This window comes from Pseudorca crassidens, chromosome 11 (assembly GCF_039906515.1).
Source record: "Pseudorca crassidens isolate mPseCra1 chromosome 11, mPseCra1.hap1, whole genome shotgun sequence".
NCBI classification, from domain to species: domain Eukaryota; kingdom Metazoa; phylum Chordata; class Mammalia; order Artiodactyla; family Delphinidae; genus Pseudorca; species Pseudorca crassidens.
The window spans coordinates 96232021-96259130 of NC_090306.1; the positions used below are offsets into that span (position 1 = coordinate 96232021).

The following is a 27110-nucleotide window of genomic DNA, read 5'->3' on the forward strand; positions in this document are numbered from 1 at the left end:
TGCCGTGTCTCACTTGCTTTATTTCTCACCGTTTACAAGAGTTAAACAGGGGAGGTGCGTGGGGCAGGGGAGGGGGTGTGCGAGGGGCTCCTCCCCAGTGGGACAGAGAAGGGGGAAAGAGGTTGGGGGGCATGAGGCAGGCCCCCAGGGAGAGTCCGGGGCCCCTGGAGGGGAAGAAATGGTTCTGTCCCCCACTTCCGGCTGCTTTATTTTGAAGTCCCCAGACCCCAGGCCGGTGCCTTTGGAACTGCTCAGGCTGGGGCGTGGTCTGGGGAAGGGCAGCTGCCCCCGGTACCAGGGCCCTGGCTCCTTGGATCCACTGCTGCTGCTTCTGCTGCTGCCAGCTCTGGGCAGCCCCCAGGCAGGTGTCGGTGGCACGACCTCAGACCCCTGGTGGAGGAAGGCACCTCAGTGGATGAGGGGCGCTGAGCGGTCATTGGTGACAGTGGGACGCAGCTTTACGGTGGCAAAGGGGTTTGTGCCCCTGTTGGGGGAGAGGAGGGGGTGAGAGGGGCCCAGGTCCCCAGCTGGCTGTGGATCCAGGGAAGGCAGCTGGGCATCTGAGCCAGGTGTCCCCCCTACCTCCTGTCCCCGTCGGTTCACCTCCACTCACGCCCACCTTTGTCTCCCCTCCACAGCCCTCTGCTGAGCCCGGCCCCCTCTGACCCTCACTCAAGGACTCACCGAGGGAAGAGCTCTGGGGGTTGCTGCTCCCAGGACATGAGTTTCTGCAGTGAGTGGGGAGGGAGGGCCAGGTTTGGGTGGGAAGGAGCAAGAGAGCCCCTGCCCCACCCCCCACTCCCCAATCCAGCAGGGCAGAGCACTGGACCAGAGGCCCCTGCAGCGCCAGGCTTCTGGGAAATGAGGCCCAGCCTTCCGAAACCCAAGATGCTGTGAGTTTCAGACTTGAGGAGCCTCTGGGCCAAAGTGCCACCTCCCAGGGCCAACACCGCCCCCAGGGGAGGCCTTTCCAGTGCTCCCAGCAGGGGCCCAGGGCTCCCAGCCACTAGAGGAATGCATTCCCCCCACCCTCCACCCCACACTCAGAAGCCCATCCCACCCCTCCCGGCACAGATGGGCAGACTGAGGCTGGACAGAGCCAATGGCAGGGCAGGGAGGGTTACCTGGTCTCCAGTCTTCCTGCCCACCGGACCACCCCAGGGTTGAGGGCAGACTGTGGGAGGGGGCTCACCTTGATGTCACTGGCCACCCCCATGCTGCCCATGCTACTTCGGCGGCTGCCAGGCAAGGGTGTAGATGCGGGGCTGGGGGTGCGGCTCGGGACCCGGCTCGGGGTTCGGGAGCGGGACTGGCCATCCCAGTAGTCTGAGGATGCTGTGGAGTTGCCTGGCCGGTCCAGGAGGTCATCAAGGCTGTGGCTGCCCCGGAGTGGGTAGGACCTGAGCCCAGAGAAAGGAGGGACGGGAAGGGGGTCAGGGGTCAGGCCCTGCTGCAACCCCACCCCCACCCCATCTGCTGGGCCCCTGAGCACCCTACATCCTCCTCCCTTGCCCCTGGGTGAGAGGAGACTTGGCTTGAAGGCAGTCCTGAGAGGAGGCAGAGGGATGGACACATGACCTTCACACGTAGAGAGATGGGGGTGCCCTTTCTCCAGGAGCTGAAGGAGGTTGGGCTAACTCCGGACTGCAGCTCAGAGATGCCCTTCCTGGTGGCTGGGGCCACCCCCCCCTGGAGTCCCCGCCCCTGCCCCATCTCTGACCACAGCGGTACCTGGAAGGCAGCTCATTCATAGGGCTCATGGGGTTCATGGACGTCACTGGGTTCAAGGGGTTCGTGGGATTCATGGAGGTCACGGGGTTCAAGGCGTTCAAGGGATTCATGGGCAGCTCCTCCAGAGGCTTCACATAGGCCTCGGGGAACCAGCCGCTCCTGTGGGGTGGAAGCAAAAAGCCTGACAATGGTGGTCAAAACACCGTTTCTAAGAGGAGCAGATGATTACCGGGCACTGCTGTGTGCCAGGCCTGGCTCTAAGAGTAACTCATTTCATCCTCTGAAGGAGGTCTTTGCTGACATTCAAAGTCACTCATCCAGCCTCATGTCCCACCAGGGGCTGGGGCGCCTTAGCGAGGAGGAACTGGAGATCCGAGAAGGAAAGCATTGTATCCAAGGACATGTGGTGACAGCTTCGTTCCCTACTTGCTGAGTACCCACCACACGAGGGTCCACGGAGAGCCAGATGCAGTCCCTGTTCCCCAGGGGCTCCCAGCCAGCCCGGGGGCGGGGGGCAGACAGACCCACAGACAGATGATTACAAGGGTGAGGCAAAGGGGACCGGTTGGGGGGACGAAAGGCAGCTGTAGGAGCCCAGAGGATGGGGAACCAGAGTCGGGGATGCCTGGCTACCAACCCTCCACCATAGGCCCTCTGGTCCCGGTGACCCCAGCCACCCTGCTCTTGGAGTCTTTGTCTGGCTGGAGGCTCATTACTGCATCTTCAGAGCAGCCAGGGATGAGGGAGAGGCACTATGATCCATGTTCCTTAGCCTTTTCAGACTCCATGGAACCCATTAGATTCTTGCAGAACATCTGGGAAAGTGTTCTCCAAACAGCCACCTTACATCCCCAAACCCGATCAATAACATTCTCACCTGTAGGTAACTGGAAGCTATTTCAAGTCAAACTGACAGAGTAAAACCATTTCAGATCGTTTTACTTCTGTCTTCACCATAAAGTGCCTACTGATGAAACCTGCCATTGTTTTCCCTAACCTGAGTCACAGAAAGAATAACGATGTCCCAGGAACGCGGTTTGAGAGCTCAGATCTGGGTGGTTTTATAATCAGGTCCCCAGAAGCTTTGCTACACACCTGTTTTGGGGACTTTCAGGGAGGCACCCTGCTGCCCTCTGATGCGGGTCTGCAAAGCAGGTGTTTTTTCCACTACTCGTGTTCTTAGTCGCGTCTCTACCCACCGGCTCCTCTTTCCATTCCTGATCCATGCGGTCACCTGCCATCCACCCATCTATCTACACGTCATCCCATCCATGCATCACCCATCCATGATCCATGTGGGCAACCACCCAAGGACCACCAATCCACTAACCCATCCATCAGCACTTGCCCACCTGCCCGCCTCTCTATCATGCACCCCACATTGTGCATCCTCCCATGCCCCCTTCCATCTACCCATCTGCTCACAGGAGCATGCATCCACCTGCTCACCCCATTACGCCCTCATCCATCCTCCACCTGTCCAGCTACTAATCACATGACCATCTCGGCAAGCGCCCTCACATGCACTTGCTGACTCCCCTGTCGACGCTCCATTCATTCATCCCCTCTTCTTGTCCTCATTCATTCCTCTCTCCTTAGCGTGAGTGGGCGTGGGCACCACACAGTCTCTTGCCCATAAAGCCCTGTGGGGGGCATTGCCCGGCTCCAGCAAGCTCCCACCTTCCCCTTTTTCTTTGGCAGAAAGAGTGATCCCTGCTTTCCTCCAGGCTTACCGCGACTGCAGTGTACTCCCTAGCCTCCCCCTTCTACTCATGGTGTCAAAAGCAGCCCGTTTATGTTCTTTAAGGATTTCCACTGCGCCTGACTGCAAGGAGGTGAGCACACTCAGCTTGCAAGGTCCCAGCACCGCCCCTGCGCCTGGCCCCCCTCTCTGTCCATTCCCTCCGTCAGAGCTTGGCGGACTCCCTCAGGGTAGAAGGCAAGCTGCCCCCTCTCTTAGTGTAAAGCGCAAAGTAAGTGCTCAAGCAATAGGGTTTCTGTATTGTTCCCACTTGTGAGAGAACCTTCCCATTCCCCATCCTCTACCACCCTCTCAAGGAACACCACCCTGAACTTGATAAAGAGACTCTTCCTACCCTCGTTGAATGGATGAGGAAACTGGTGTGGGACGAGGAGGGGATGGGGGATGGGGGATGGGTTGTTCGAAGGCCCAGGGACAGCCTCCATCCTGGAAGACTCAGTTGCAGCTGAAGTCCAGGCTTTCCGGTCCTCCTTCCAACCCACCCTGCGCCCCGAGGCTCCTACTCACGTGGATGAGCCCTCCAGCTTGCCATAGAGCCAGCCGTTCTGGGCCTCCGGTACCAGCACCTCCACAACGTCTCCGGCCGAGAAACGCAGCAGCGTGTGGTTGGCGCCCTCCGAATGGGAGACCAGGGCGCGGACTCGCCGGGCGCCGCCGCCGCCCCTGCAGCCCGGGCGCTCGCCGAAAGAGTTGGAGCGCGAGCGCTCAGTGCTGATGCTGTAGAGCGAGGCTGCCGAGGGGCAGGAGAGCGCCGCGGCACGTGGGTGGGAAGTTCTCCCTGGCGTCTACCCTCGATCCCTCCTGCTGCAGCGCAATCTCGGTTCCTCTTCCCGGCCCCGGGTCCCCAACCTGGGTACCTGGCCCTCCCTCTGCGCTTCGGGCGCCGGGGGTACTCACAGGCGGACGGCGTCCGGGGCAGGGACCGGCGGTCTGGCTCCAGCTGGGACGCGTATCTCGCCTCAGTGGGCTCGGGGCCGTGGGAGCCGGAGCCGTGCCGGCTGCGTGGGGAGCCGAACTCTCCCAGAGGCCTCTGGGGCTGCGAGGGGAGACGGGCAGGGGAGGGTGGGGCGGGGAGGGGCGGGGCCGCGGCGCCCTAGTCCAGCCCCCACCCCCAGTCCCAGGCGTCGGCAGCGTAGGGGTTCTCTGGCCTGCGGCCGAGCAACCACGGGGGCGCCGAGGTCACGCTGGAGCGGAGGGGCCGGCCGAGGGGCGCTTCGAAGGACGGGACCCTCGGGGGGAGGAGGCTCCAGGCGGAGGGCCTCAGGCCCCAGGGCCCCGCGGAGGGTGCCGGGGGCGGCGGGGGCGCGAACGGCGGCGGGGGCGCGAACGGCGGCGGCGGGGGCGCCCAGGGCCTCACCATGTCCAGGCGGGTGGGCGTCAGGCGGCCCGAGGGGTAGGGCGGCCCCAGCAAGGGGCCCAGCAGGCCCGGGGAGTGGGCGCGCGACGGACTGCGGCTGGCCTCTGACTGCTCCTTCCACAGCAGCACGCGGTTCTGCAGCATCCCCCGGGCCTGGCCGGGTGGGGACACGGGGGTCAGCGAGATCCAAGCAGACCCCAGAATCCCGGGGACTCAAAACTGGCATCCTAGACCCGGGAACTCGGGCCCTGCAAGCTGAGGATGACCGGACTTTCCAGCTGGAAGGAACCAAAGATCGCTGTGGTCACTTTGGGTTCACCCACTGGCCAGCCCTCCCGGTCTTTTGTCAAATGCCCCTCACTTTTCCTGGAGGAGTTTCCCCTGACCCGTCTCTCAGTCTTGTGCTTTGACGGGGGCTCTCCCACTGTCTGATGCAGGGGTAAGGGTGCAGTCCAGGCTTGGCTACAGAGATGGAGTCAGGTATGTGCACCTACCCAAAAACTGTTACCAAAGAACCCAGTCCCGGAACTTACCCTGGAACAATCTGGAAAAATATATTCTCTCACCTCACGGGGTTTGCTAAATGGATAGAGCGAAGCCGGCATAGGACACTTCAACTAAGCAACAGACAGTGGCAAATTTCTGATGACATCTTGTGTGCTCCTGGATCCAACTGTACCTGAAACCCTTGAACTTCCCAGTGACTAAAATAATAAACATCTTTTCTGTTTAAGCCAGTTTGAGTAGTTTTCTAAAAGAAGACATCCAAATAGTTTTTCCAGTCCGTTTAGTTTACATAAGCATCCCTTTTCTAGTATCCCCAATACACGGGCATCTAACTCTGCCTGAATACCTTCAAGGACAGGAAACTCAGCCGCTGACCACATAGTCCATAACGACTTGGGGTGGGAAGGTTTTAAATGTTAGACCTGCTGTGTGTATTAATCATGTTTTTAATTTTCTGTACTTCATGATGCTTTGACATCGTGGGGCCTTGTCAGTCTGAAAAGACTGCACCTCACAGGGCCAGATAATTCCTAGAGATAGTAAACAGTTTGCTTGGAGCACACCTTTCATATGCAAACCAACCAACCCAAAACCCATATCCCCAATCACCTCCTTCTAATTCACACACCAAACCAAAGTTTCCCCTGCCCTAAATCACCCAAGCCAGGTACCAGACAATTAGAATAACCCCTATAGCCCAGAGCCCACTGAAATTATTCAAACCATCCAATCCTAAACTTACTTAAACTTGCTTACCCTTCTTTGCCCATTCCTTCCCATGGAAACCATAACAAAGGTTCTGGGCCATGCTTTCCCCTGGCTCCTTCTGCCTCTTGACCATCCCCCAGTACGACTCCCATGTGGCCCTGCGTAGTGTGTCATGACCCTTTCTCTTGGGAAGTGTGATATGTAATAAAACTTCTTTCAGTGGCATTGACCTCTCTGTGTTGTCGCTCAGGTCATCCTAGGTACAATCAAAACACTCTGCTCTCCAGTTATCAGTGTCTCTCCATTTTCTACTCCAATACTCGATCCCTCAAGGCCAAGTTCAGGACTGTCACCTTAGGAATAATAAAAGCTTCCCTTTGCTGAGCATTTACTCTGTGCCAGGCCCAGTGTTAAAGACTTTACCTCCATTATCCTATTCGATTCTCCCAGGAGCCCTGCGAGGTAGGTGCCATTATTATCCCCATTTCATAGAAGAAGATGCTGAGGGTCAGAGCAGTTAATGACTGGCTCGAGGTCTCTCAACCAGTAAGCAATGGAATGGCCTGTACTCGTCTGTCTTGAGGAAGCTTCCTGTGACTACATTTCCATGATTTTTCCCTTCAGTCTGGCCCAGCTGCTGAAAATTTGATCTCAGGCAGCAAAACAGAAAGCCTCAGTGCCTCAAGTCGCAGGAGGAACTAGTTCAGTTGGTGGCTAGGTGGCCGCCCCCTCTGTTGCCTTGCATAGTTAATTAGCAAAACAGCACAAAGACAAAACTCCAAAGGCCTTCGTGCACTTGTTTCAGAGGCAGTAAGCAAAGTGAGACCATTAAGTTTTGCTTATCGTATTTAAAAAAGGGTTTTTGTCCAATTTGAAAGTGCCTGCCAGGGTGCTAGGGGGTTCTCGGAGTAATGGCCTCAGCACTGAGTCTTGGCCTGGACGGCACTCAACTTCACTGGCTCCCCTCAGCCCTGCCTTTAGGCAGTTTAGCCAGTGGTTGGGAAGAAACATAGAGGAGACCAGGGGAGAATGTTAAAAGTATTTACAGAGTGGAAAAGCCATTCTGGGACTTCCCTGGTGGTTCAGTGGTTAAAAACCTGCCTACTAATGCAGGGGACACGGGTTTGATCCCTGGTCTGGGTAGATCCCACGTGCCGTGGAACAACTAAGCCTGTGCACCACAACTACTGAGCCTGCGTGCCGCAACTACTGAAGCCTGTGCGCCTAGAGCCCGTGCTCTGCAACAAGAGAAGCCACCGCAATGAGAAGCCCGCGCACCGCAACGAAGAGTAGCCCCTGCTCGGCGCAACTAGAGAAAACCTGCATGCAGCAATGAAGACCCAACGCAGTCAAAAATTTAAAAATTAAATTAATCATGTAAGAAAAATATTAAAAAAAAGAAAAGCCATTCTAAGTATGATACAAACCCCCTAAACTATAAAAGACTGATAAATTTGACTAAATAAAAATAACTTTTTTTACCACGGCAAAACTCACAATAAGCAAAATCAAATGATAAAGAACAAACTGGGAAAATAATTTGCAACTCATCACTATGAAAGGGCTAATTTCAGTAACATATAAAGAGCTCGTACAAATTCATAAGAAAAATGGAGGAAAAGATACTGACATGTCACAGTAAAGAAAATCAAATGGCTCTGAAACGCGAAAAGATGTCAATCTCATTTATAAGACAAGCGTAACAAGTGTAAAACTACACTGAGATACCATTTTTATCTTTTTGATTACCAAAAATCAAAAAGTTTGCTTGCATACTGTTGTCAAGGAAACAGGGAATCTCCGCCATTGCTGGTGAAAGTGTAAATTGGTACAGCCAATGCTTATATCCCTGGACTCACCAATCCCATTTCTAGGCATTTATCCTAGAGGTATACTTACACAACTGCGATAAACCCAGAGAAGCTGACGGTGAGGTAGAAAGGCGTGTTATTGACTAGACTTGGACTAAGCAAGGACCGATTATTGGAGGCAGATGAGAAAGACACCTTCCTGTGAAGAGTTCTTTAAATCTTGTGCATTCTGCGTACAGATATACTTAACAGGTAAATATTTATGCTTCACTGTCTTAGGAGTTAGATCGTGTATGTCCTAAAGCCCAGCTGGGTCAGACAACATGCTACCTATTCCCCTGTACCTAGGGGAAGTCTGGTTCATTCAAACCACAGCTCCCTCCTGAGGGGGCGATCACTCAGCAGGAGGCGGCCAACGGAGGAGTCAGCTCTCCTCTTAACGTTGGAGGCTAACTGTTCAAGACACAGGCGGAAAGGAGTTTCCTTCCAAAGATGTACACACGGCCAGTGAGTACAGGAAAAGATACTCAGCTTCAACAGCCATCAGGGAAATGCAAATCAAAACCATAATGAGATACCACTCCACACTCACTCAGATGGCTAGAACCAAAAAGACAGACAGTCACAAGTATTGGCAAGGATGTGGAGAAATTGGAAACCTCATAAACTGGTAGTGGGACTGTAAAATGGTGAAAGAGTGTGGAAGTTCCTCAAACAGTTAAACATAGAGTTACCATACAGTCCGGCAATTCCACTCCTATATACCCATGAGAAATGAAAACACACGTCCACGGAAAAACTTTTACGTGGATATCCATAGCAGCACCATTCGTAATAGCCAAACGGTAGAAACAAGCCAGGTGTCCATCAGCTGATGAATGGGTAAGTACATGTGGCACATCCCGATGATGGAATCCTATCTGGCAATAAAAAGGAATGGTGTATGGACACATGCTCCAACACTGATGAACTTGAAAAACATGACGTTCAGTGAAAGAAACCAGTCACAAAGGACCACATATTGTATGATTCCTTTCGTATGAAATTGCCAGAAGAGGCAAATCTATAGAGACAGAAAGTAGATTAGTGGTGGCTTAGAGCAAGGGGGAATGGGAGGATCAAGGAATGACCGCTAAGGAGTACTGATTTTTTTTTTTTTAGCAGTAATGAAATGTTCTAAGTTGACTTGAGGCAATGGATGTGAATATACCACACCACTTTTTAAAAAATATTTATTTATTTTGGCTGTGCCGGGTCTTACTTGCAGCATGTGGGACCTTTTAGTTGCAGCATGTGGGATCTAGTTCCCTGACCAGGAATGGAACACGGGCCCCCTGCACTGGGAGAATGGAGTCTTACCCACCGGACCACCACGGAAGTTCCTATACTACACCGTTGAATTGCACACTTTAAATGGGTGAATTTCATGGTGTGTGAATTATATCTCAATACAACTGTTTAAAGGAAGAAGCAGCAGCTCCTCCCTGAAGGATCACTCAGTGGGGGTGGGGTAGGGTGGGAGAAGGCGGAGCCCTGAGCCCGGGGCTGGGTGCGGTGGTGAGAGTGGGAGAATGTCAGCCGGGGCTGGGATCAGTCACTGGATCCAGCCACGTCTCCCACCTCTGCTCAGCACCAGAGGGTCCCTGGGATCAGAAACAGAGACTCAGGGAGGACCTGGCAAGGTAAGGACCCCGAGGTGGGGAGGCGGGAGTCGGCTGCCGGCTGTTGGGGGCAGCTGACTGCAAGCACTCGGGTCTCCTGAATGGGAGCCTTTGTTTTCATCTTTGGAGGGGAGAGAGCAGGGGCAGGAGGACCTAATCCCGCTGGGCTCCCGCATAGGCCAGGCTCCACCATCGCACCAACCTTCTGCTGGGGCGATTATTTCCCTCCTTTTCCAGATAAGAAAACGAGACTCAGAAATGAAATCACTTGCCAGAATTTGCAGCCAGGGCACAGTATTTGGGAAACTGAACAAGAATACAAAGAAATAGAAAGTAATGGAAAGAGCAATGAGGCTGGGGGAGGGGCAGCGGAGCCCATGTTTGTGGCATCAGGAAAGAGAGGCTGGCTGGCTGGCTGGGTCTCTCTCAGATACCAAATAGAACCAGAGCCTGATATGTCATCTGGGCTCAAAGACTATGTGTTCAATAAATGAATGAATGAACAAATGACATTGGAAAAATGCAAGGATTTTTAGGGAATGATGGAAGGATGGTTTCCCAACAGACCTGGCCCCTCCCCTCCTGCAGATTCCATCATCCCCCTCCCCAGAGGGGTCAACAGCTGGGCCAGGCCAGAGAGGTGGGCAAGTCCACATGCAAGAAGGGTGACTGGGAGGATGTGGCCCCTGTTGGACTTTCACAGAAGGCAGGACAGAACTTTGACCACCAGTGGGCTGGCCGGGGCCTGAGGATCTGTAAGTGAGAGGCCAGGCAACAGGGCTCAGGGGCCTGAGCAGTGCAGTCACAGAGACACTTGGGTAGGGCAACATCAAGTGTCCCTCCTGAGTGTGCGCTGAGAGGGGCTGCTGGCTTTCCTGAGTTCTAGCCATCCATAGGCTTGGGCAGCTGCTAGCCCCTAAGGTACTTCTTTGTAATTTAGAAACAGATGTTCTGTCTGGATGGACACAGCCTGGTGGGTACACATTTGGTGAGAGAATGGCCTCTTTTTTTTTTTAATTTTCTTGATTTTTTTTTTTTTTTTTTTTTTTTTTTGCGGTACGCGGGCCTCTCACTGTTGTGGCCTCTCCCGTTGCGGAGCACAGGCTCTGGACGCGCAGGCTCAGCGGCCATGGCTCACGGGCCCAGCCGCTCCACGGCATGTGGGATCTTCCCGGACCAGGGCACGAACCTGTGTCCCCTGAATCGGCAGGCAGACTCTCAACCACTGTGCCACCAGGGAAGCCCTTCTTGATAAATTTTTAAAAATTGAAGTATAGTTAATTTACAATGTTGTGTTAGCAAAGTGATTCACACACGCGCGCGCACACACACACACACACACACACACATATACATTCTTTTTCAGATTCTTTTCCATTATAGGTTATTACAAGATATTGAGTATAGTTCCCTGTGCTATACATTAGGTCCTTGTTGTTTACCTTTTTTATATATAGCAGTGTGCATATGTTAATCCCAAACTCCTAATTTAACTCTCCCCCCACCCTCTGCTATCGCCTTTGGTAACTATAAGTTTGTTTCTATGTCTGTGAGTTTATTTCTGCTTTGTAAATAAGTTCATTTGTATCATTTTTTAGATTCCACATATATGATATGACATATATATCATATGACATATATATGTGGAATCTAAAAAATGATACAAACGAACATATGATATTTGTCTTTGACTTATTTCACTTAATATAATAATCTCTAGGTCCATCCATGTTGCTGCAAATGGCATTATTTCATTTTTTACGGCTGAGTAATATTCCAGTGTGTGTGTGTGTGTGTGTGTGTGTGTGTGTGTGTGTATCACATCTTCTTTAGAGGATGGCTTCTTTAGAGGATGGCAAAGGTAATGATGCTCCTTTCTTCAGGCAAACACAGTCTGCACCAGTATGTTCAGCTTGGAGAGCAGAACATAGCTCTAGTCTCAGCCGGGCTTCCTTGTGCAGTACACAACCTGTACAACCTTCCCTAGAAGCCCTGTCTGCTGTGGTTCTCCACATGAGAGGCTGAGTGACAGCTGATGCTTGCAAAAGGAAGACCTGGGGCAGAGTGGGGTCCCACTGGGTAGAGATTGCTCCATTCTCTTGCCCCCCCCCACATTTGCCAGCACCACTGCCTGAGCCCTCGCAGTTCAGCTCAACCCAGAGTGGGAACAGGACCATGAGGAGGCAAAGGAAAGAAACAAGGCATCTAGTGGAGGACCCAGTGGTCAGCGAGGAGAACACAGCAAACCACCCTGGCAGCTGAGAGGAGGGAGTGACAAGCTTAACAAGGACTTGATAAGGGTACTTACTGCAAAACAAAGACCTTCTTACCCAGACAAAGCATGATGTTAAGATTTAAAATTGAACAGATGAACAGTCTGGGGTGGGATAGGGAGGGTGGGAGGGAGACGCAAGAGGGAGGAGATATGGAGATATATGTATATATATAGCTGATTCACTTTGTTATAAAGCAGAACCTAACACACCATTGTAAAGCAATTATACTCCAATAAAGATGTTAAAAAAAAAAAAAGAGAGAGAGGACAGTCCTGTTGAGAACAGAATCAGTCGCTTGCAGATCAAGGAGGAGAAATATCTCAAAATACTGAGCAAGAAGAAATGAAATAGACATAGTGGGGGAGAAGATGGTCATAGATGTGGAGGCTCAAATGATTGGAGTTCCAGCAAGAGAAAAGGTAATGATGGCAGAGAGATAATAATTAAAGAAACAGAAGAGGAAATAGCTCCCCAGACCTGAAGAAAGACTTGAGCCTGCAGGCTGAAGGGCCACTGACAGGCACTCATCTAGGTGGTACCGGGACAAGCTCCGAGTTGCAAGGACACGAAGAAAATCTCCAAGCATCCACAGAGAAAGAGCCTGTTACTTAAAAGGGAAAGGAGACAGACCAGCACCTGACTTAGCACCTACAACACCGAGCACTAGAAAACAGAGGCAAATCATCTTGGACCATGAGAAAAAAGGCTGCCGCTCCTTCAACCAGCCGATATGCCCTCACCAGCAGGGTAAAAGTGAGACATTTGCAGAGATGCAAGGATTCCGACAGTGTATATGCAGAAAATACTCATGCAAGTTCTCCAGCCATGCCAATTCATCAAAACAGAAACCTCAAGACAGCGGGAGGTGAAAAGGATTGAAAACAGTGGTAAGCATTGTATCTGATCCTATGTGTGGTGAAATGTTAGTGGACGATGGTGGTGCACTGGCCATGGTAATATATGTAATAAGTACAGATTCTTGAAATAGAAGGGCCATGCTGCAAAGAAATGACTAGTGAGGGTCTGGAACTAAAAGTCCTTTAGTTTCTTGGCAAAACCAAGAGGTGGTGGTTTGGAAGGATTAGAAGAGGAGCACAGACGTTACAAGCCTCATCTTAGAGCATCAGGGAGGGCAGGAAAATCCTTCGCAACGTCTCCCCTTATGGGGTGAGGGGAGCAAAGGACCAAGTAGTGTGTTTGGGGGGGTGGGCATTATTTTTTGAAAAACATAATAGACAAATATATATGATTATGAGGGTCACAGAGTGAGGTCATCATGAGCAGAGATGAAAAGAACAATAGGCTTTCCAAAATAATAAAGGAGAGAGGGATGTGGAATTAAATAAATTAAATGACTCTCAGCTAAAATTGGGGTAGGGGCAGGCCTGTAGGGGGAGCTCACATACCCTGCTACGTAGCCTCAATTATTCCAAGCAGGAAGAGAAGCAAGCCCACATCTCCCACAGGAAGTTGGTGCCTACTTTGTTATCCAGCAGCAGAAGAAAACTTCTCCCCCAACCCCCACCCCTGTGACAGCCCAGCCAATCAGACTGTAGCAGCCCAACCAATGAGAAACCTCCATACTTTGGACTCCCAGCTTCCTCCAATGGACTCTTTGGTTATTACAGCCCCTCCCAACTCCTCTCTTTTCCCCATAAAACAAGCTGTCAGTCCCTGTTCTCTGGATTTGCGCGTGCTCTGCCATACTTCACATAACGTGAATTGCAGTTCCTCTGACTGTTCCTGAATAAGCTTGCTTTTGCTGGTAAAATAACTGGCTATTATATTGTTAAAGTTGACAGAGGAATGTATATTTTATCAAACTGACGAGAACAAGAATGGGAGAAAAAGAGGAAACGACAAAGTAAATAGAGTTAACTCAAGTTATCCAGAAAGAATAGGGCAGGTATACCAGTTGTTCAGTTAAACGGGAATGAACTGAATTCTCCTACTGGAAGACATAGACAGTCAGACTGGTCAAAAGTCAAAACTGAGCTATATCTTTGTAACATAAAACACTTAAAGATAAGAAAAGAGAAAGTAGGAAGGGCAATATTAATGTCAAAGTGGAATTAAAAGTATCAGACTGGATTATGAGATATATTATATACATAAATGGCAATATTTACAGAGAAGGTATAATAGTCAAGTCATAAACCCCACAGCACTAAACAACATGGCAGCTAAATGCAGAAAGCAAAATCCACTAGAAATACAATAGTCTAGCAGATCAGACAAAGCAAGACCATAGAAGATTTAAATACCATGAGAAAATTCATAGACAGTAATTGAATAAACCTATAAGTTAATGATTTTGTGAATAGTGAGTGTATGTAAACAGGAATGAAAAAAATAAATGGTCCATACATGAATGAATAAATGCAGGGATTAGCTACTGAATGTGAGAATTTTAAAAAATCATGACAATAAATGAATGAATATGTGATGATACGAATAAAGAAATAGATGGAGAGAGTAAATAAAATAAATATCTCCAGGGTGGAAGGAAAGAAGGGAATGGGGAGGAAGGGAGGGGAATTCCCATGCACAGCCAGCTCACAGAGTGCACAGCCCCCAGAAGGCTTCATGTAGCTGTCCCCCAGCCCCAGCTCACCCGGCCAAAAAACTGCAGGAAGGTGTTGGAAAGCAGAAGGTGCTTCTCAGCCAGGAAGCGGTAGCGCCGCTTCTCTTCCAGTTCAGCTGCCCGCTGACTCTCAGACACGAAGGCCTGCATCTGCGCATGCAGCCGGTTCACGCTCTCCTGGGGGAAAAGGGGATTATGGCTGGAGGCAGGGGGTGTGTCCCTCATCCCACTCCCACGAGTGCCAGCTGTCTGAAGCCTCTCTCTCCTTCCTGAACCAGCCACCTCCTCTCGGAAGCCTCCCCTGAGCACCCAGCCTGCCCTCGCTTCTGCGCCTGCCCTCTCAGGTGTATCCTCATCCTCACGAGCCTGGGTTCTGCCTGCCCTCTGGCCCGGGCACTTCTCCCAGGTAGGACTGGTGTCTGAGCCATCCTTCTGGCACAGGGCCAAGCACAGAAGTGAGAGAGTTGGTTTAATGAAAATGCAAATTAATTGATTAATAATCCCCTACTTGGGAGCGAAGATTTCAAAGAGGAGAGACATGAGCTTATTAAAGGAGCCAGAAGAGGAGGCAGGAAAGGAGATAGAGGTCTTGAAGGCAGAGGCCAAGGATGGGGCCCTGAGCTCGGGAGGAGGGGCTGGCCTTAGCCGGGGGGCAGGAGGGAGGGGGAGGGTGGCGGGGCTGCTGGTGGATTCTGCCTTTGCTACCTTGATCAGGAGCAGCGTGCTGAGGGCCTCAGGTTTTCTCAATGAAGTAGGAGAAGCAAGGAGGCCAGGGGAGTGTGGGGAGGGCCAGGCAGTGACAGGACAAGGAGCGGCGCTGAGGGTGTCCCTGAGACAGTGATGCCTACGCGCCAGGGGCTGGCTGACCTCTCCAGCTATGCTTGCCACACAGGGTGGGGCGGGACACGCTCCTGGAGGTGGGCCAGTGCTGGGTGGGAGAGCTCCAGCGGGTGTTGGGGGTCCCCTCGGAGCCCCGTGTCGCCCCCAGCCCCTGCACCTTCATCTCCCGCGCATTCTTGTCCCTCTTGCGCTCCATACGCCACAGCTGGGACATGCACTTCTCCAGGTTGGCGGCTCGGTGGCGGTACTCCATCTCGTAGTGCTGGCGGCTGTCCTTGGATGGGGTGGAGAGAGGAGGGAGACCCCCGTGTCAAAGAGCTCAAGGCACCTGGCTTATGGGCCAGAGTACTGGACAGGGGCAGGGACTCAGCTGGGAACGTGTATAACCTGGGGCCAGTCAATGCCCAGCGCTGGCCTCAGTGTGCCCATCCCTCAAAAGGGGAGAGACGGTCCTGCTGGTGATGGGCTGTGGGGCCAGGATGCGTGGCCAGACTCACTTTGATGAACTGCATGTCCAGCTTGGTGTTCTTCTCCATGTGCTGCAGCAGGTCTCCATGGAATGTCTGCACCTGTGTGGAGTGCAGGGTGGGGGTGATCAGGGCGGCCCTATCATCCCCAGGCCCCAGAGTTCCTTGCACTGCTCACTCCAATACATTGCCCACTGCATTCCTAACACACCAGGCACCTCGCCAATCATCAGAGAAATGGGTAAAACAAGAGCACCTATTTGGATGGAGGATTAAATGGTTAAACATACAAAACATTTAGTGCAGTCCCTGGCTTGAAACACATCTTCCATAAATGTGTCGACATCTTCCGGTTCTTAGTCTCAGTCTGTGCCTTGATTATGCCTGGAATTTCCTACCAGTCTTCAAATACCAGCTTCACTGCCCCCTCTGCTGGGAGGCCCCCCGACTCCGCAGGCAGAATTCATCACTCTCTCATTTTGTTTCTGGCATGTGTACAACTTGTTTGTTCACTGTTCGTTCCTCCAGCCATAAGATGGAATTTCTTGCTGGGCCCCTGGTCATAGCCTGTTTGTATGGGCAGCATGAACAAGATCTGTCCCATCTCTGTGGCCCCAGCACCGTGGGCTGGGCCTGGCCCAGCAAAAGAGCTCACAACTGTTGAGGGCTTCACTGGGGTGGCAGGTTCCCGTGACAGGTGAGAAGGAGGTGGCTGACCACTTGGGTGACCAGGAGGACCAGGAAGGCTTTGGGGCTCAGGCTCAGAAAAGCTTCGTTCTAGCCGTTTTGGTTCTGCCTCCAATTTGCCTTGTAACTTTGGATGGGTTGCTGCCCCTCCCTGGGCCTCAGTTTCCCCATCTGTAATAGGAAAGTTTTGCCCAGATGGTCCCTAAGGTCCAGCCCTAGAACCCAATGAGCTTGATTCTGTGGGCCTTGGTGGCCAGCTGGCATGTTCCCCTGTGTCCCCCATCAGTGCTCCCTGGGTCACTCCGTGTTGTTAGGACATCAGACCTAAATCCTTCCATCTGTACTCTTTGCAAAGAGGAGCATCTCCCATCCTGCTGCCGCCTCTGGGGACACTTCCAACTCTGCTCAGCCTTCTCTGTCTGCCTGGCCTTTCCCCTCAGGAGTCCCGGCTCAAGAACCCTCGGTGGGGGACTTCCCTGGCTGTCCAGTCGTTAAGACTTCGCCTTCCAATGCAGGGTGTGCAGGTTCGGTCCCTGGTCGGGGAGCTAAGATCCCACATGCCTCGCAGCCAAAAAACCAAAGCATAAAACAGAAGCAATATTGTAACAAATTCAATAAAGACTTTAAAAACAAAAAAAAGAACCCTGGGTGGATCCTGCCTCCTGCCACGGGCGTCCCCAAGCTGTGCTGTGGGAGCTCTGTCCCTCAGGAAAAGGAATGCTGGTCGTCAGGAAAGACCAGTAAATTATAAAAGTTCTCAGTTTTTCTTCCACAGTTGTTTCTGAAACCTTGCTAACTGCTGGTCTATAAGGGAGCTTGGATGTGCCCCCCTCAGGACGAGCCGGGCCTTAAACCCCTGAGTGTGGCTGCCAGTGTGTGTTTTGGGGGCTGGCACGGGATCAGTGTTACACGCCTCTCTGAGTCCCCATTTCTGCCCCATGGGGGCCCTTTTCTGCTGGATCCAGGCAGTAAGGAAGTGAGCCTTCCTGACCTATACCTGCAGGACCTCCCGGTTCAAGGTTCTGCTCCAACACAGGACATATGTTCCTGAAAACTGCCACATCCTGCCAGATCGCCCAATTAAACAACAGGGCTTATGGAAGATGCAGGGTTGGGACTGATGCTCAAAACCCAGGCAAACGTGGCAACCAGAGCATTAATAGAGACGGTGAATGGTACCTGGAGACATGAACTTGAACCACGCCTAAGGCCGTGGAAAATATTTAAAATGCACAAAACCAATAGAATGGACACACTGGCAACACCTGAATTACTGCAGAGCTGGCTTGTTGAAGTGATTCAGGAGGAGGTGGGGCTGTCATGATGGTGGAAATGGGAGGCTGCGACACCCAACCCCAGCTGAGAGACCCAGGAGGCTGGGGGGGTGCTTGTCCTCCCCAGGGAGGCCTGGGTGCAGGAGCTCTTTTAAAATGTTCTTAAAATACAGCCTGGGGCTTCCCAGGTGGCGCAGTGGTTGAGAATCCGCCTGCCGATGCAGGGGACGCGGGTTCGTGCCCCGGTCCGGGAAGATCCCACATGCTGCGGAGCGGCTGGGCCCGTGAGCCATGGCCGCTGAGCCTGCGCGTCCGGAGCCTGTGCTCCGCAACGGGAGAGGCCACAACGGTGAGAGGCCCGCGTACCAAAAAAAAAAAAAAAAAAAACAGCCTGAAGGGCTATTGCTCTCAGTGCAGCAGACAAGCTGGGGGCTTTACCCTTCTTCCTAATTCCTAACTTTCCCCTCCCCTCGCCTAGGAAACCTCACTTATGAACAAGCCACCTTCCATGTCATAGGGTATGGCTCCTGCTTCTAGTCGCGTAGGGACTATGTCACGCCACGGAAACATGCATTAGAGCAGGACAGGATTAAAGCAGGTGGATTGTAATTCTTCTCATTACCAGGGCTTGGCTGTGATCGCCAACAGCATAGAGGACACAGACCCAGGATGCCCCAATCAGACGGGGCCCAGGCATCAGTGGTTTAATGGAAAGTCATTGTCAAGCTCTCGAAGAAATTGATCTAATAAGATGTTGATACTTGAAGAGAACTTTGAACTCTTGCTGTGGGGGAACCACAGGACTGCCTATAATTAGCCGGTGGCTTCTGAAACAATGAAGTCACAAAACCCAGGGCAGGCTGAGGAATTCCCAGCAAGTGAGAACAGAGGCTGCCGTGCCCTGCTCCCCTCCCCCTGGGACACGCTCCATTAGCGGGGTCCTGTGAGCCCCTCAGTACAGAAGCTGAGAGCAGACCCACTGCTGAGAACATGCACTGTAAGTTCTATGTATCGAGTTATTCCAGTAACTTGAGAAATCCTTTTGCTTTTGATTCAGGAAAATCCCTTTGAAAGAATTGTCTCTGTGGGCTGACCCCAGCTCCTTTCTTCCCATTTGCTCTTGAACACCCTCCATCAGGCTCCTGCCCCACCACGCCAGAAAGAGTGTTGTTCTCAAAATCCCCGAGACATGACCTCGCTAAGCCCCATGATCAATTCTCAGGACTCACCCAACTTGCCCCTTCATCATCATTGGACACAGTTGGCCACTCGCTCCTCCTGAGACAAGTTCCTCCCTCAGCTTCCAGCCCACCACCCTCTCCTTGTTTTCCTCACATGCCCCAGCTGCCTCTTCTCTGTCCTTTGCTCAGTGTCCCTCATCTCCCTGGTCCCCGAAGGTTGAGTTGCCCCGGGGCTCAGCCATGGGCCTCTTCCCTTCTCGATCTACACCACTCCCTTGGTGAGCTCATGCAGTCCACTGGCTGATGCCTCCCAGATGTATGTCCCAGCCCAGATCCTCCCCCAAACTCCAGTCTCATCCATATGACAATATGGGGTCCATTCAGCCAAGAGGAAGAGACAAATACTGAAGACAGGCTATGAAGGTCTAACACACAGATAATAGGAGTCCCTGAAGAAGAAACGCAGAGAAAGAGAACAAAAAAAAAAAAGTCTAAAAATTGTAATTCCAGACAAGTTTCCTGAAATTAAAAAAAAAGAGAACGATTTCAAACTACATATTGAAAGAGTATACCACATAACTAAGAATATTGTCCCAGACTAACCAATATCAAGAAATAGTCTGGAAAAGTTACTAGATTTCAGAAAAAGAAAAAAATTGGGCATCTAAGGCAGAAAAAGCAAGTGATTTACAATGGAAGAAATAGATTATCAGACTTTTCAACAGCAACATTCAAGATGAAAGAAAAAGAAAGAAAAAAGAGAAAGAAAGAGAAAGAAGGAAGGAAGAGAGGGAGGAAGGAATGAAATGTGAGCCAAGAATTTTATACCCAGCAAATCTGACTTTCAAGTATAAGGAGAACAAGCTGTTATCTTGGTGTCAGAACTCAGAGAACATTGTTCACACGAGCCCTTCCTGTGGGGACAGTCAGAACAAGGCCAAAACGACGAGCAAGACATGGACACGTGGTTTGAGGCGAACATTAAATATGTAGTTACTTGTAAACAAAGATCAATGAGGGTGAAAGGGGAGCAAGCAAGGCGCAGCAGCTCTGGGTCCTGACAGTGTGGACAAGCGCAGCTGCACATACTGCGTTTTTCACACGTTGAAGATTTGTGGCAACTTTACGTCGAGCAAGTCTATCGGTGCCATTTTTCCAACAGCATTTGCTTACTTTGTGTCTGTGTCACATTGTAGTAATTCTCGCAGTAGCTCAGACTTTTTTATTATTGTCATAATCTGTTACGGTGATCTGTGATCAGTGATCTTTGATGTTACTATTGCAAAACATTACGACTTGCAGAAGGCTTATATGATGGTTAGCATTTTTTGGCAATAAGGTACTTTTAAATTAAGGTATGAACATTGTTTTTTTGACATAATGTTATTGTACACTTAATAGACTGCAGTATAGTGTAGACATAACTTATATGCACAGGGAAACCAAAAAATTTGTGTGACTCTCTTTATTGTGATATTTGCTTTTTTGCGATGGTCTGGAACAGAACCCACAATATCTCCAAAGCATGCCTGTATTTTGAAAGTGGGGAGATGCTGGGGAGAGCAAATGCAAAACAGATTTTAACAGTTCTCAGAAATCATATTGGTGGTGGTAGAATTACTGTCATTATTCAGAGACTGTTGTGTATATGTAACATGAGATAAAGCAAACGGTAACTATGGGATATTCTTATTCTTTCATTCTCTGTATCCTTAAGAATCAGGACTTTTTTTTTTTTTTTTGGGCTGCGCCGCACGGCTTGCAGGATCTTAGTTCCCCGACCAGGGATTGAACCTGCACCCTTGGCAGTGAAAGCATGGAGTCCTAACCATTGGACCACTAGGGAATTCCCAAGAATCAGGATTCTTGATGTGAAACAAAAGAGATACTGGTGGAATAGGGAAGAGGTTAAGTAAAAATCTAGTGCTGAATCTGAATTGGAAGTATCAGTATGAATTTATGAAGTGTTCTATCTTTAACTATATATATTGTCACGTATGTATGTGTATATATATGTTTGTACAAATGTATGTATGTATCTATGTGTGTATGTATCTAGGTATGTATCTAGGCATATATCATGTATCTAGGCACCTGTAGCATATCTATTATATGCACATGTGTATGTATGTATGTCTGTATAGCACTGGCCACTGAAAAAGCCTAGGAGCAACGATCAACCCAATGGACACCCCTAGTGCCCAGATTATGGTCTTGAAATACCACTTTCCACTAAAAGCAAAAAATAAAAACAGGGCTTCGTGGAGAGATGGCTGATTCTACGTGTAGAGCAGCAAAGTACCAGATGAGGGCAGAACATCTCGTCAGGCTGGATAGCAAGGAGACTGTCCGAACCATGAGAGTTATGCCAAAGGGCTCGTGCGCCAGACTGAAGAGGCTTCTGCTGGTCAAAGCGGGGACATTTTCAACTTCAGTGAAATAATGATTGCAAAGGAGTAAAACACAACAAATATGTTTAGATCTATGAGACTGACTAGATACTAAAAAATATGATACTAAAAAATATTATAATGATGGTGCTAGTAAAAAAATAAAGCTAACTGGTCACCTTCAGAGGATGACAGGGAGAAAATTCATGATCTTGGAAGCTGACAAGGCGGGAATAAGCCTTTATCCTGTCTTTCCCATAAGAAGCGTGCCACTGGGTAAGAAATAGCACATAAGAAGAAACGTCTCTTTAGAGAAATATTCCAGTTCATAAGTGAAAGAGCAGAATAGCAGCATCTCGTAACTCCACGTACGAGTGGGTGCGGACACACAGCCTCCATTGCTGTTACCGTCACAAGGCGGCAGGAGCCACATGCCTCCTGATGGAAGAAGCCAGCACCCACTCTAGTCTTGCCAAACGGATGGAACCTGAGTCTGATCAAGCTTCTGGGTCCAGAGGACAGAGGAACAAGCTGAGCTGCATGAGGAGTGTTTGGAAAACCAACAGGTCAAAAGGTCCCAGGCCCTTCACAGATAAATGGTAAGGAAAAGAAAGGGATGGAGGGGGAGCCAGTAGATTAAAAGAGACTCAAAGACATATTTAAAAAAAGAGAGCAAGACAAATTCTAGCATCCAGGGACATACAACTGGGTGATCAATTACGAAGAAACAGAATTCTGCTTCTAAATTCTGCTTCCTTTTGGAGGAAGAGGGGGTCTGTGATTTGATGGGGGCATGTAGAAGGGCTCCAGGAAAGGCTGGCAAAGCTCCTGACCGGGGTGGGAGTTTCAAAGGTGGTTTGCCTTATAATGATACATGAAGCTCGAATTTGTTCAGTGACACTTTCTATGCCTGTATTTTAGTTTACAATAAAAAAGGTTTGGTTTTGGAAAACCTAACTTGAGTCAGATCCTGTCATTCCTTTGCTCAATACACGCAGAGGCATGGCCGGAGTTCCGACAATGCCCTCAAGGCCCAGCCCCTTTAGCGGCTGGTCATCTCCACGCTGGCCTTCACTGCCTCCACTCCGGCCACGTGGGCCTCCTCAAGCCTTCCCATGTGCCGATCCCTCTGCCCAGGACACTCTTTTTGCAGGTGTCTCCCACTCACTCCCCACCTCCATCAGGCCTCTTCTCAATGTCACCTTTCTAGTGCCTTTCACCTCGAGCATCTGTTAAAAATTGCATCCCTCCAATACTTGCTACCCCCCTTCCCTGGTCTATTTTTCTCCATAGCTTATTTTGCATCTAACCCATCACATCTGTACTCACTTACTTGTCCTGGGTTTTGTCTGGTTCCCCCTTGGGGAGAGCAGGGGGTTTTGTCTGCTGTATCCCCAGTACCCATAGCAGTACCTGGCACAGGGCAGTAAATAGTTGTCGAATGAATGAGCCCAAGGGGGAGGTGGCCTCTGGCGTGTTCGGCTCAGTATGGCTCTGGCCAAGGGCCCTGCCCTTTTGTCACAGCCAAGACGCTGGTACCCAAAGAAGGCAGCTCTCCTTACAGAGTAGGCCTGGGTGACACTCGTCCGCGTCCAGCCCAGGTGTGCCACAGGTGACATGGAGAGCCATCAGACACAAGGACAGGAAGTTGCAGGCTGCCAGCGTGACCCTTGCTCTGTAACTCCCCGCCCAAGCCCCAGGAGGTGGCACGGGCTTAGCGCTAAGCCTCAAAGTGCCTAGGAGAGGGACCAAGGGTCCTGGTTTTATCGAGTGTAGTGGATGCATGTTTTCTGCTGGTGAATTTGTTCCCCATTTCAACATGGTTACCAAACTGATGAGTACTTTATGGTGTCCCCAAAGAGTATCCAGACCTCTAGTGGTCTCCCACACACACGTTTGAGAACCGTGCACTTCCACGATTAGTTGAAATTTCCTTCCGGACTTTCCAAGGTTCCTCACACCCAGCCCCGCCCACCTTTCCCTCTCTGCCTGCCTCCCATCCCCAGCTCTCTTCTGCCCGATGCCATCTCTGCACCTGCTCAGCCCCCGGCAACCTCTGGAAGGCCCTCTCCCTCTGGCCCAGCCCCGCTCCCTTTTCAAAGCTTATTCTTTCCTTCCCAGTCAGTGAAGCCCTGCTTGGTCCCAGGTCCCTGTCCCAGGCCCTGGAGTTACAGAGAAGACCACGTCCCAGCCCTGGCACAGCTTCCAGTCTTGGCAGGGATAGAGATGGGGGTAAATTCTGCTTCTAATGATCATAGCTAAGGTACATAGAAGGCTACAGCTGCCAAGGTCAATAGTTTATACTTATTAATACAATTAATGCTCACAAGAATCCCGCAAGGCAGTTATTATGATTATGTCCATTTCACAGACAGATACACTGAGCCATAGAGGTTAAGTAGCTTGTCCAAGGTCACAAAGCCAGTAACTGGTGGAGCTGGGCTTTGAACCCAGGTGCTCTGGCTGCAGAGCTGGTTTTCTTCACCACACACTTGCTAAGAATGGATAGAAGCATCTGTTGAAGTCCAGAGGGAGGAGAGACTGAACTTGCCCAGGAGTCAGGGGAGGCTTCCTGGAGGAGGGGGTGACTGTACTGGCCAGCAGGGGTGGGGGTGGGTGGGTCCTAGGCTGAGAGAACAGCGTGACAGCAGCCCATGGTGGGGACGCCAGGCGTGTCTGCAGAGGGCAGCTCTTCCGGCTGGCTGGGCTGTGACTGGAGGCGCCAGGGAGGCTGCTGGCTCAGCAGGACCTGGAACCCCTTAGCGAGGGGCTGGGTTTAGTTCTGCAGGTGGCAGGGCCGTGGAAGGGTTTTCTCCTAGGTGTGTAAGGTCAGATCACTGGCTGCTCCCTGGGGAGGCAGGTAGGGGCAGGGCCTGATGCACGTGGGTGACGGTCCTTTCGCTTCCTGGCTCCTCCACTCACTCTGGAATCTTGGGCGAGTGGCTAGATCCCTGAGACTCAGTTTCCTCCTCTGTCAAATGGGGATAGAAATGGCACCTGCCTCCCAGGTTGCTGGAGCTTGAACAAGATGTGCAGGTAAGTGTGCCCAGCAGAGCTGGGCCCTGGCAGGTGCCCAAAAGGGCAGCCGCAGTTGTCATGTCACCAAAGTCCTCTCTGAGGAAGGGTGTGGAGACCCTCGTCCCCCATAGAACGCAGCCCACTCTCCCAAGTGACCCCTCCAGGCTGTGGGTTCTGGGACTCACCACCACCTCCAGGTCAGAGTTCAAGTGCCGCTGGGTGTCGGACATCTGCACCAAGATCTCACCTGGAGGCACAGAGAGCAGCAGCTTCAGTGCGGGGACCTACCCTGCCCACCCTCTTCCCACCAGCAGCTGTCAGAAGGGCCTGCCCAAGGCTGGATTTGGGGACCAAATTCCAGGGGTTCCCCATACGACTCAGGGCCTCTGGCAGCACCTGTCCCAGCCATGGCAAAGTCCTGCAGGGAGGGGAGCGGAGGGGCCCTGGCTCCAGACGAGAGTCTGGGCTCTGGGCCTTGCGCTGCAAGACCTGTGTCTTTGGGGGGGACTTCCTGGAAGGGCCAGACTGTAAAAGGAACCCTCTCTGGGACCTGAGAATGGGGGCCAAGGCCGGTCCCGGGCCTGAGGGGAGGCACCAGGGAGGCAGGCAGAGGGGGGCCCGGAGCCTGGAACACAGGAGGAGGCCGGTGGGGGGAGGGGGGCTAGGAGGAGTGTCCCCCAGGCCTAAGAAGATGAGTGGGGGAGATGGAGGGGAAGAGGCGTGCCTCACCCAGAATCTGCGAGGTGGAGCTCTGCAGGGCCTGCTCCCCGATCTTCTGGATGGCGTTGAAGTACACCTCTGCCGCCTCAGACAGAGCTGCGTGGAGAGAGGAATGCGTCCAGCCCCGGAGCCCTCCTCCGTGTGCCCCTCCCCACTTCTGGAGGCCTCTCCTTCGGGCGGGAGAGGGTGTGGAGGGGATGCCTCGGGCTCTGGCGTAGGTGTGAGTGACAGGGATGGGGTGCCCTGGGCAGCGTGTGTGGAGAGGGGGCATCGGCCAGAGGAGGGGGGGTGAAAAAGCGGGGAATGGGCTCTCCCTGCGGGGCAGGGCGCAGGGCCTCGGCCTGTTTCTGTCTGGGAGGGGGCGGGGTGCAGGCATCTGTGTGTGCCCGGGAGGGCGTGGGCAGGTGTGTTGTGAGGCATCAAGTGGGTCTGGGGGTGGCACGGGCTGAGGTCACTGCTGTGAGGACTCTGAAGTCCTAAAGGGCGGGGAGGGATTGGGTGACACTCAGCTCTGGGTGTGTCCCTGGCTTGTCCACCCGGCAGGTGGCTCACAACCCTCTGCTGATTAGCTCTGGGGGTGGGGCTGTTGCTGGGAAATGGGGGAGATGGGAGCTGTTTGCACAGGCGCTGAGCGAGTGGTGAGGTCTGGCTGTAGGTGGCTGGAAGTGGGGCAGGTCAGGGTGCCAGGCTGGGGGTGCAGAGGTGGCCTGGGTATGGCAGTGGGCTCAGTGGCAGCATCAGGGTGACATAGAGACGTGTGTGTCGTTGGGGTTTTGAGAGCCTGCAGGGCCTGGCACTCACCGTGGAAGGCCCGGAGGTAGTTGTTCCCCAGGTACACCAGGTTCTCCAGGGCGGGGTTGAACTGCTCCATGATGCTCTGGAGTCCAAGGGTGGTGGGAGGGTAGAGATGGGGAGAGGAAGACGGAATGATGGGCCTCAGGATCAGGGCACCCCCAACCCCCGTGAGAAGCCTGACTCAGGGGAGCCCGCCTAGAAACCTGGAGTCACCCAGAATTCTGGCTCTCGGCTGCAAGGACCTCAGAGGCCAGGATCCAGACCGGGGTCCCCTTGGCCGGCTCCAGATCACCACCTGCCCAGCAGGAACTCGTGCCTGGAAGGTTCTCCTCCCACTGGCTGAAGCCTGTGGTCTGTCACAGCGCCCAGCTGGGCGTGGCTCAGCGCTGCCTTGAGTTCAGCCACCTCAGGGGCAAGGGCAGACCTTGCCCTGCTCAAAGAAGAGCCCCTGGGGAGCAAGGCTGTGGCCGAGGCCCTTGGGCCTCTGCAGGCCATGGCCAGCTGGAGAGCACCCTGTGTAGAGGACTTAGACTTGGGTCTTGATTCAAATCTCAGCAGTCCCTCTTCTTCCCTTGGTGACTTTGAACTAGCTGTTTAGCCTCTCTGGCCTCAGTTTTCTTATCTATCAAATGAGGTGATTATTTTTTACCTCAAAGATAGGGCGTTGTGAGGTTTACATGTTGAAAGTGTCCTGCACACAGTAGGTGCTCAGCAAATGTCTATGGAGACGGCAGCAACCCCCCTGGAGTCGAGTAGGAAGTTTGAGTGAGGGGCTCAGAAACCAGAGAGAGACAGACAGGGAGACACAGAGAGAAAGAGACAAAGAGAGACTCCCCTACCCTGGGGCAGCCAGGTGGCTCTTCGGGCGGGCCCCCTGCTCCCAGCTAAGGCCACCTTGGGCGCTGTCCTGCCTCATCCAGTGTTTGCGAGTCTGTCTCAGCAGTCCTGTCACTCACTGGCTGAACCCGTGCTCTGGGAGCCTCAGGTTGGGGCTGGAGTGGCCGACTGCCCCCAGGGACCCCCACCCCCATGCCCACTGCTCAGCCCAGCCTGGTTCTAGGCCTTCTTTCCTGGAACACGCTGCTGCTATGCTCACTCTCTGTCCTCCAGAGCTGGCCGACCTTCAAGCCCTGGGAGCGGGGGCGGCAGCCGGGGCCTGGGCCATGCACACACTCACCTTGTAGATGGCCATGGTGGACCTGTAGAACTGGTCCATCTCGGGGGCCATGGAGTGGGCGCACCCGGGCACTGAGTAGAAGGCTGGTGGCACTAGCAGGCCTGGGAGCACCGGGGGTCGGTACCCTCCAATGCCCACTGCTCAGCGGGCTGTGAAGGAGGCTG

The 27110-nt window shown here is 52.3% G+C and overlaps 1 protein-coding gene and 1 long non-coding RNA gene across 3 annotated transcripts; one reads left to right on the plus strand and one right to left on the minus strand.

The window, feature by feature from the left end:
• BAIAP2L2 (BAR/IMD domain containing adaptor protein 2 like 2) lies at window positions 1–27110 on the minus strand. 2 transcript variants are annotated; one of them, XM_067698046.1, is made up of 14 exons: window positions 26947–27110; window positions 25776–25851; window positions 24984–25070; window positions 24440–24501; window positions 15735–15806; window positions 15395–15511; window positions 14428–14574; window positions 4851–5003; window positions 4391–4529; window positions 4001–4223; window positions 1732–1890; window positions 1193–1400; window positions 685–728; window positions 1–390 (listed from the first exon to the last, which is right to left on the minus strand). In XM_067698046.1, the coding sequence occupies exons 1-14, from the start codon at window positions 26995–26997 to the stop codon at window positions 252–254; spliced, it is 1677 nt and encodes a 558-aa protein (XP_067554147.1). In that variant the 5' UTR covers window positions 26998–27110; the 3' UTR covers window positions 1–251. The 2 variants fall into 2 exon arrangements, with proteins under 2 accessions (XP_067554147.1, XP_067554148.1); XM_067698047.1 differs by having other exon boundaries at window positions 1–484; window positions 26947–27107.
• Window positions 1887–5583, plus strand: LOC137202461 (uncharacterized). The gene is made up of 2 exons (XR_010932627.1): window positions 1887–3566; window positions 4974–5583. It is a non-coding gene; the product is annotated as an uncharacterized lncRNA (long non-coding RNA).

Bases quoted from the DNA above. Each gene is read 5' to 3' on its own strand.
- BAIAP2L2 (XM_067698046.1), bottom strand. From the start codon at position 26,997: ATGGCCCCCGAGATGGACCAGTTCTACAGGTCCACCATGGCCATCTAC. The intron at 1,891-4,000 runs GTGAGTAGGAGC...TCCACCCCACAG, and splicing joins AAGCTGGAGGGCTCATCCAC to GAGCGGCTGGTTCCCCGAGG. The intron at 391-684 runs GTGAGTCCTTGA...TTCCTCCACCAG, and splicing joins CCCCCAGAGCTCTTCCCTCG to GGGTCTGAGGTCGTGCCACC.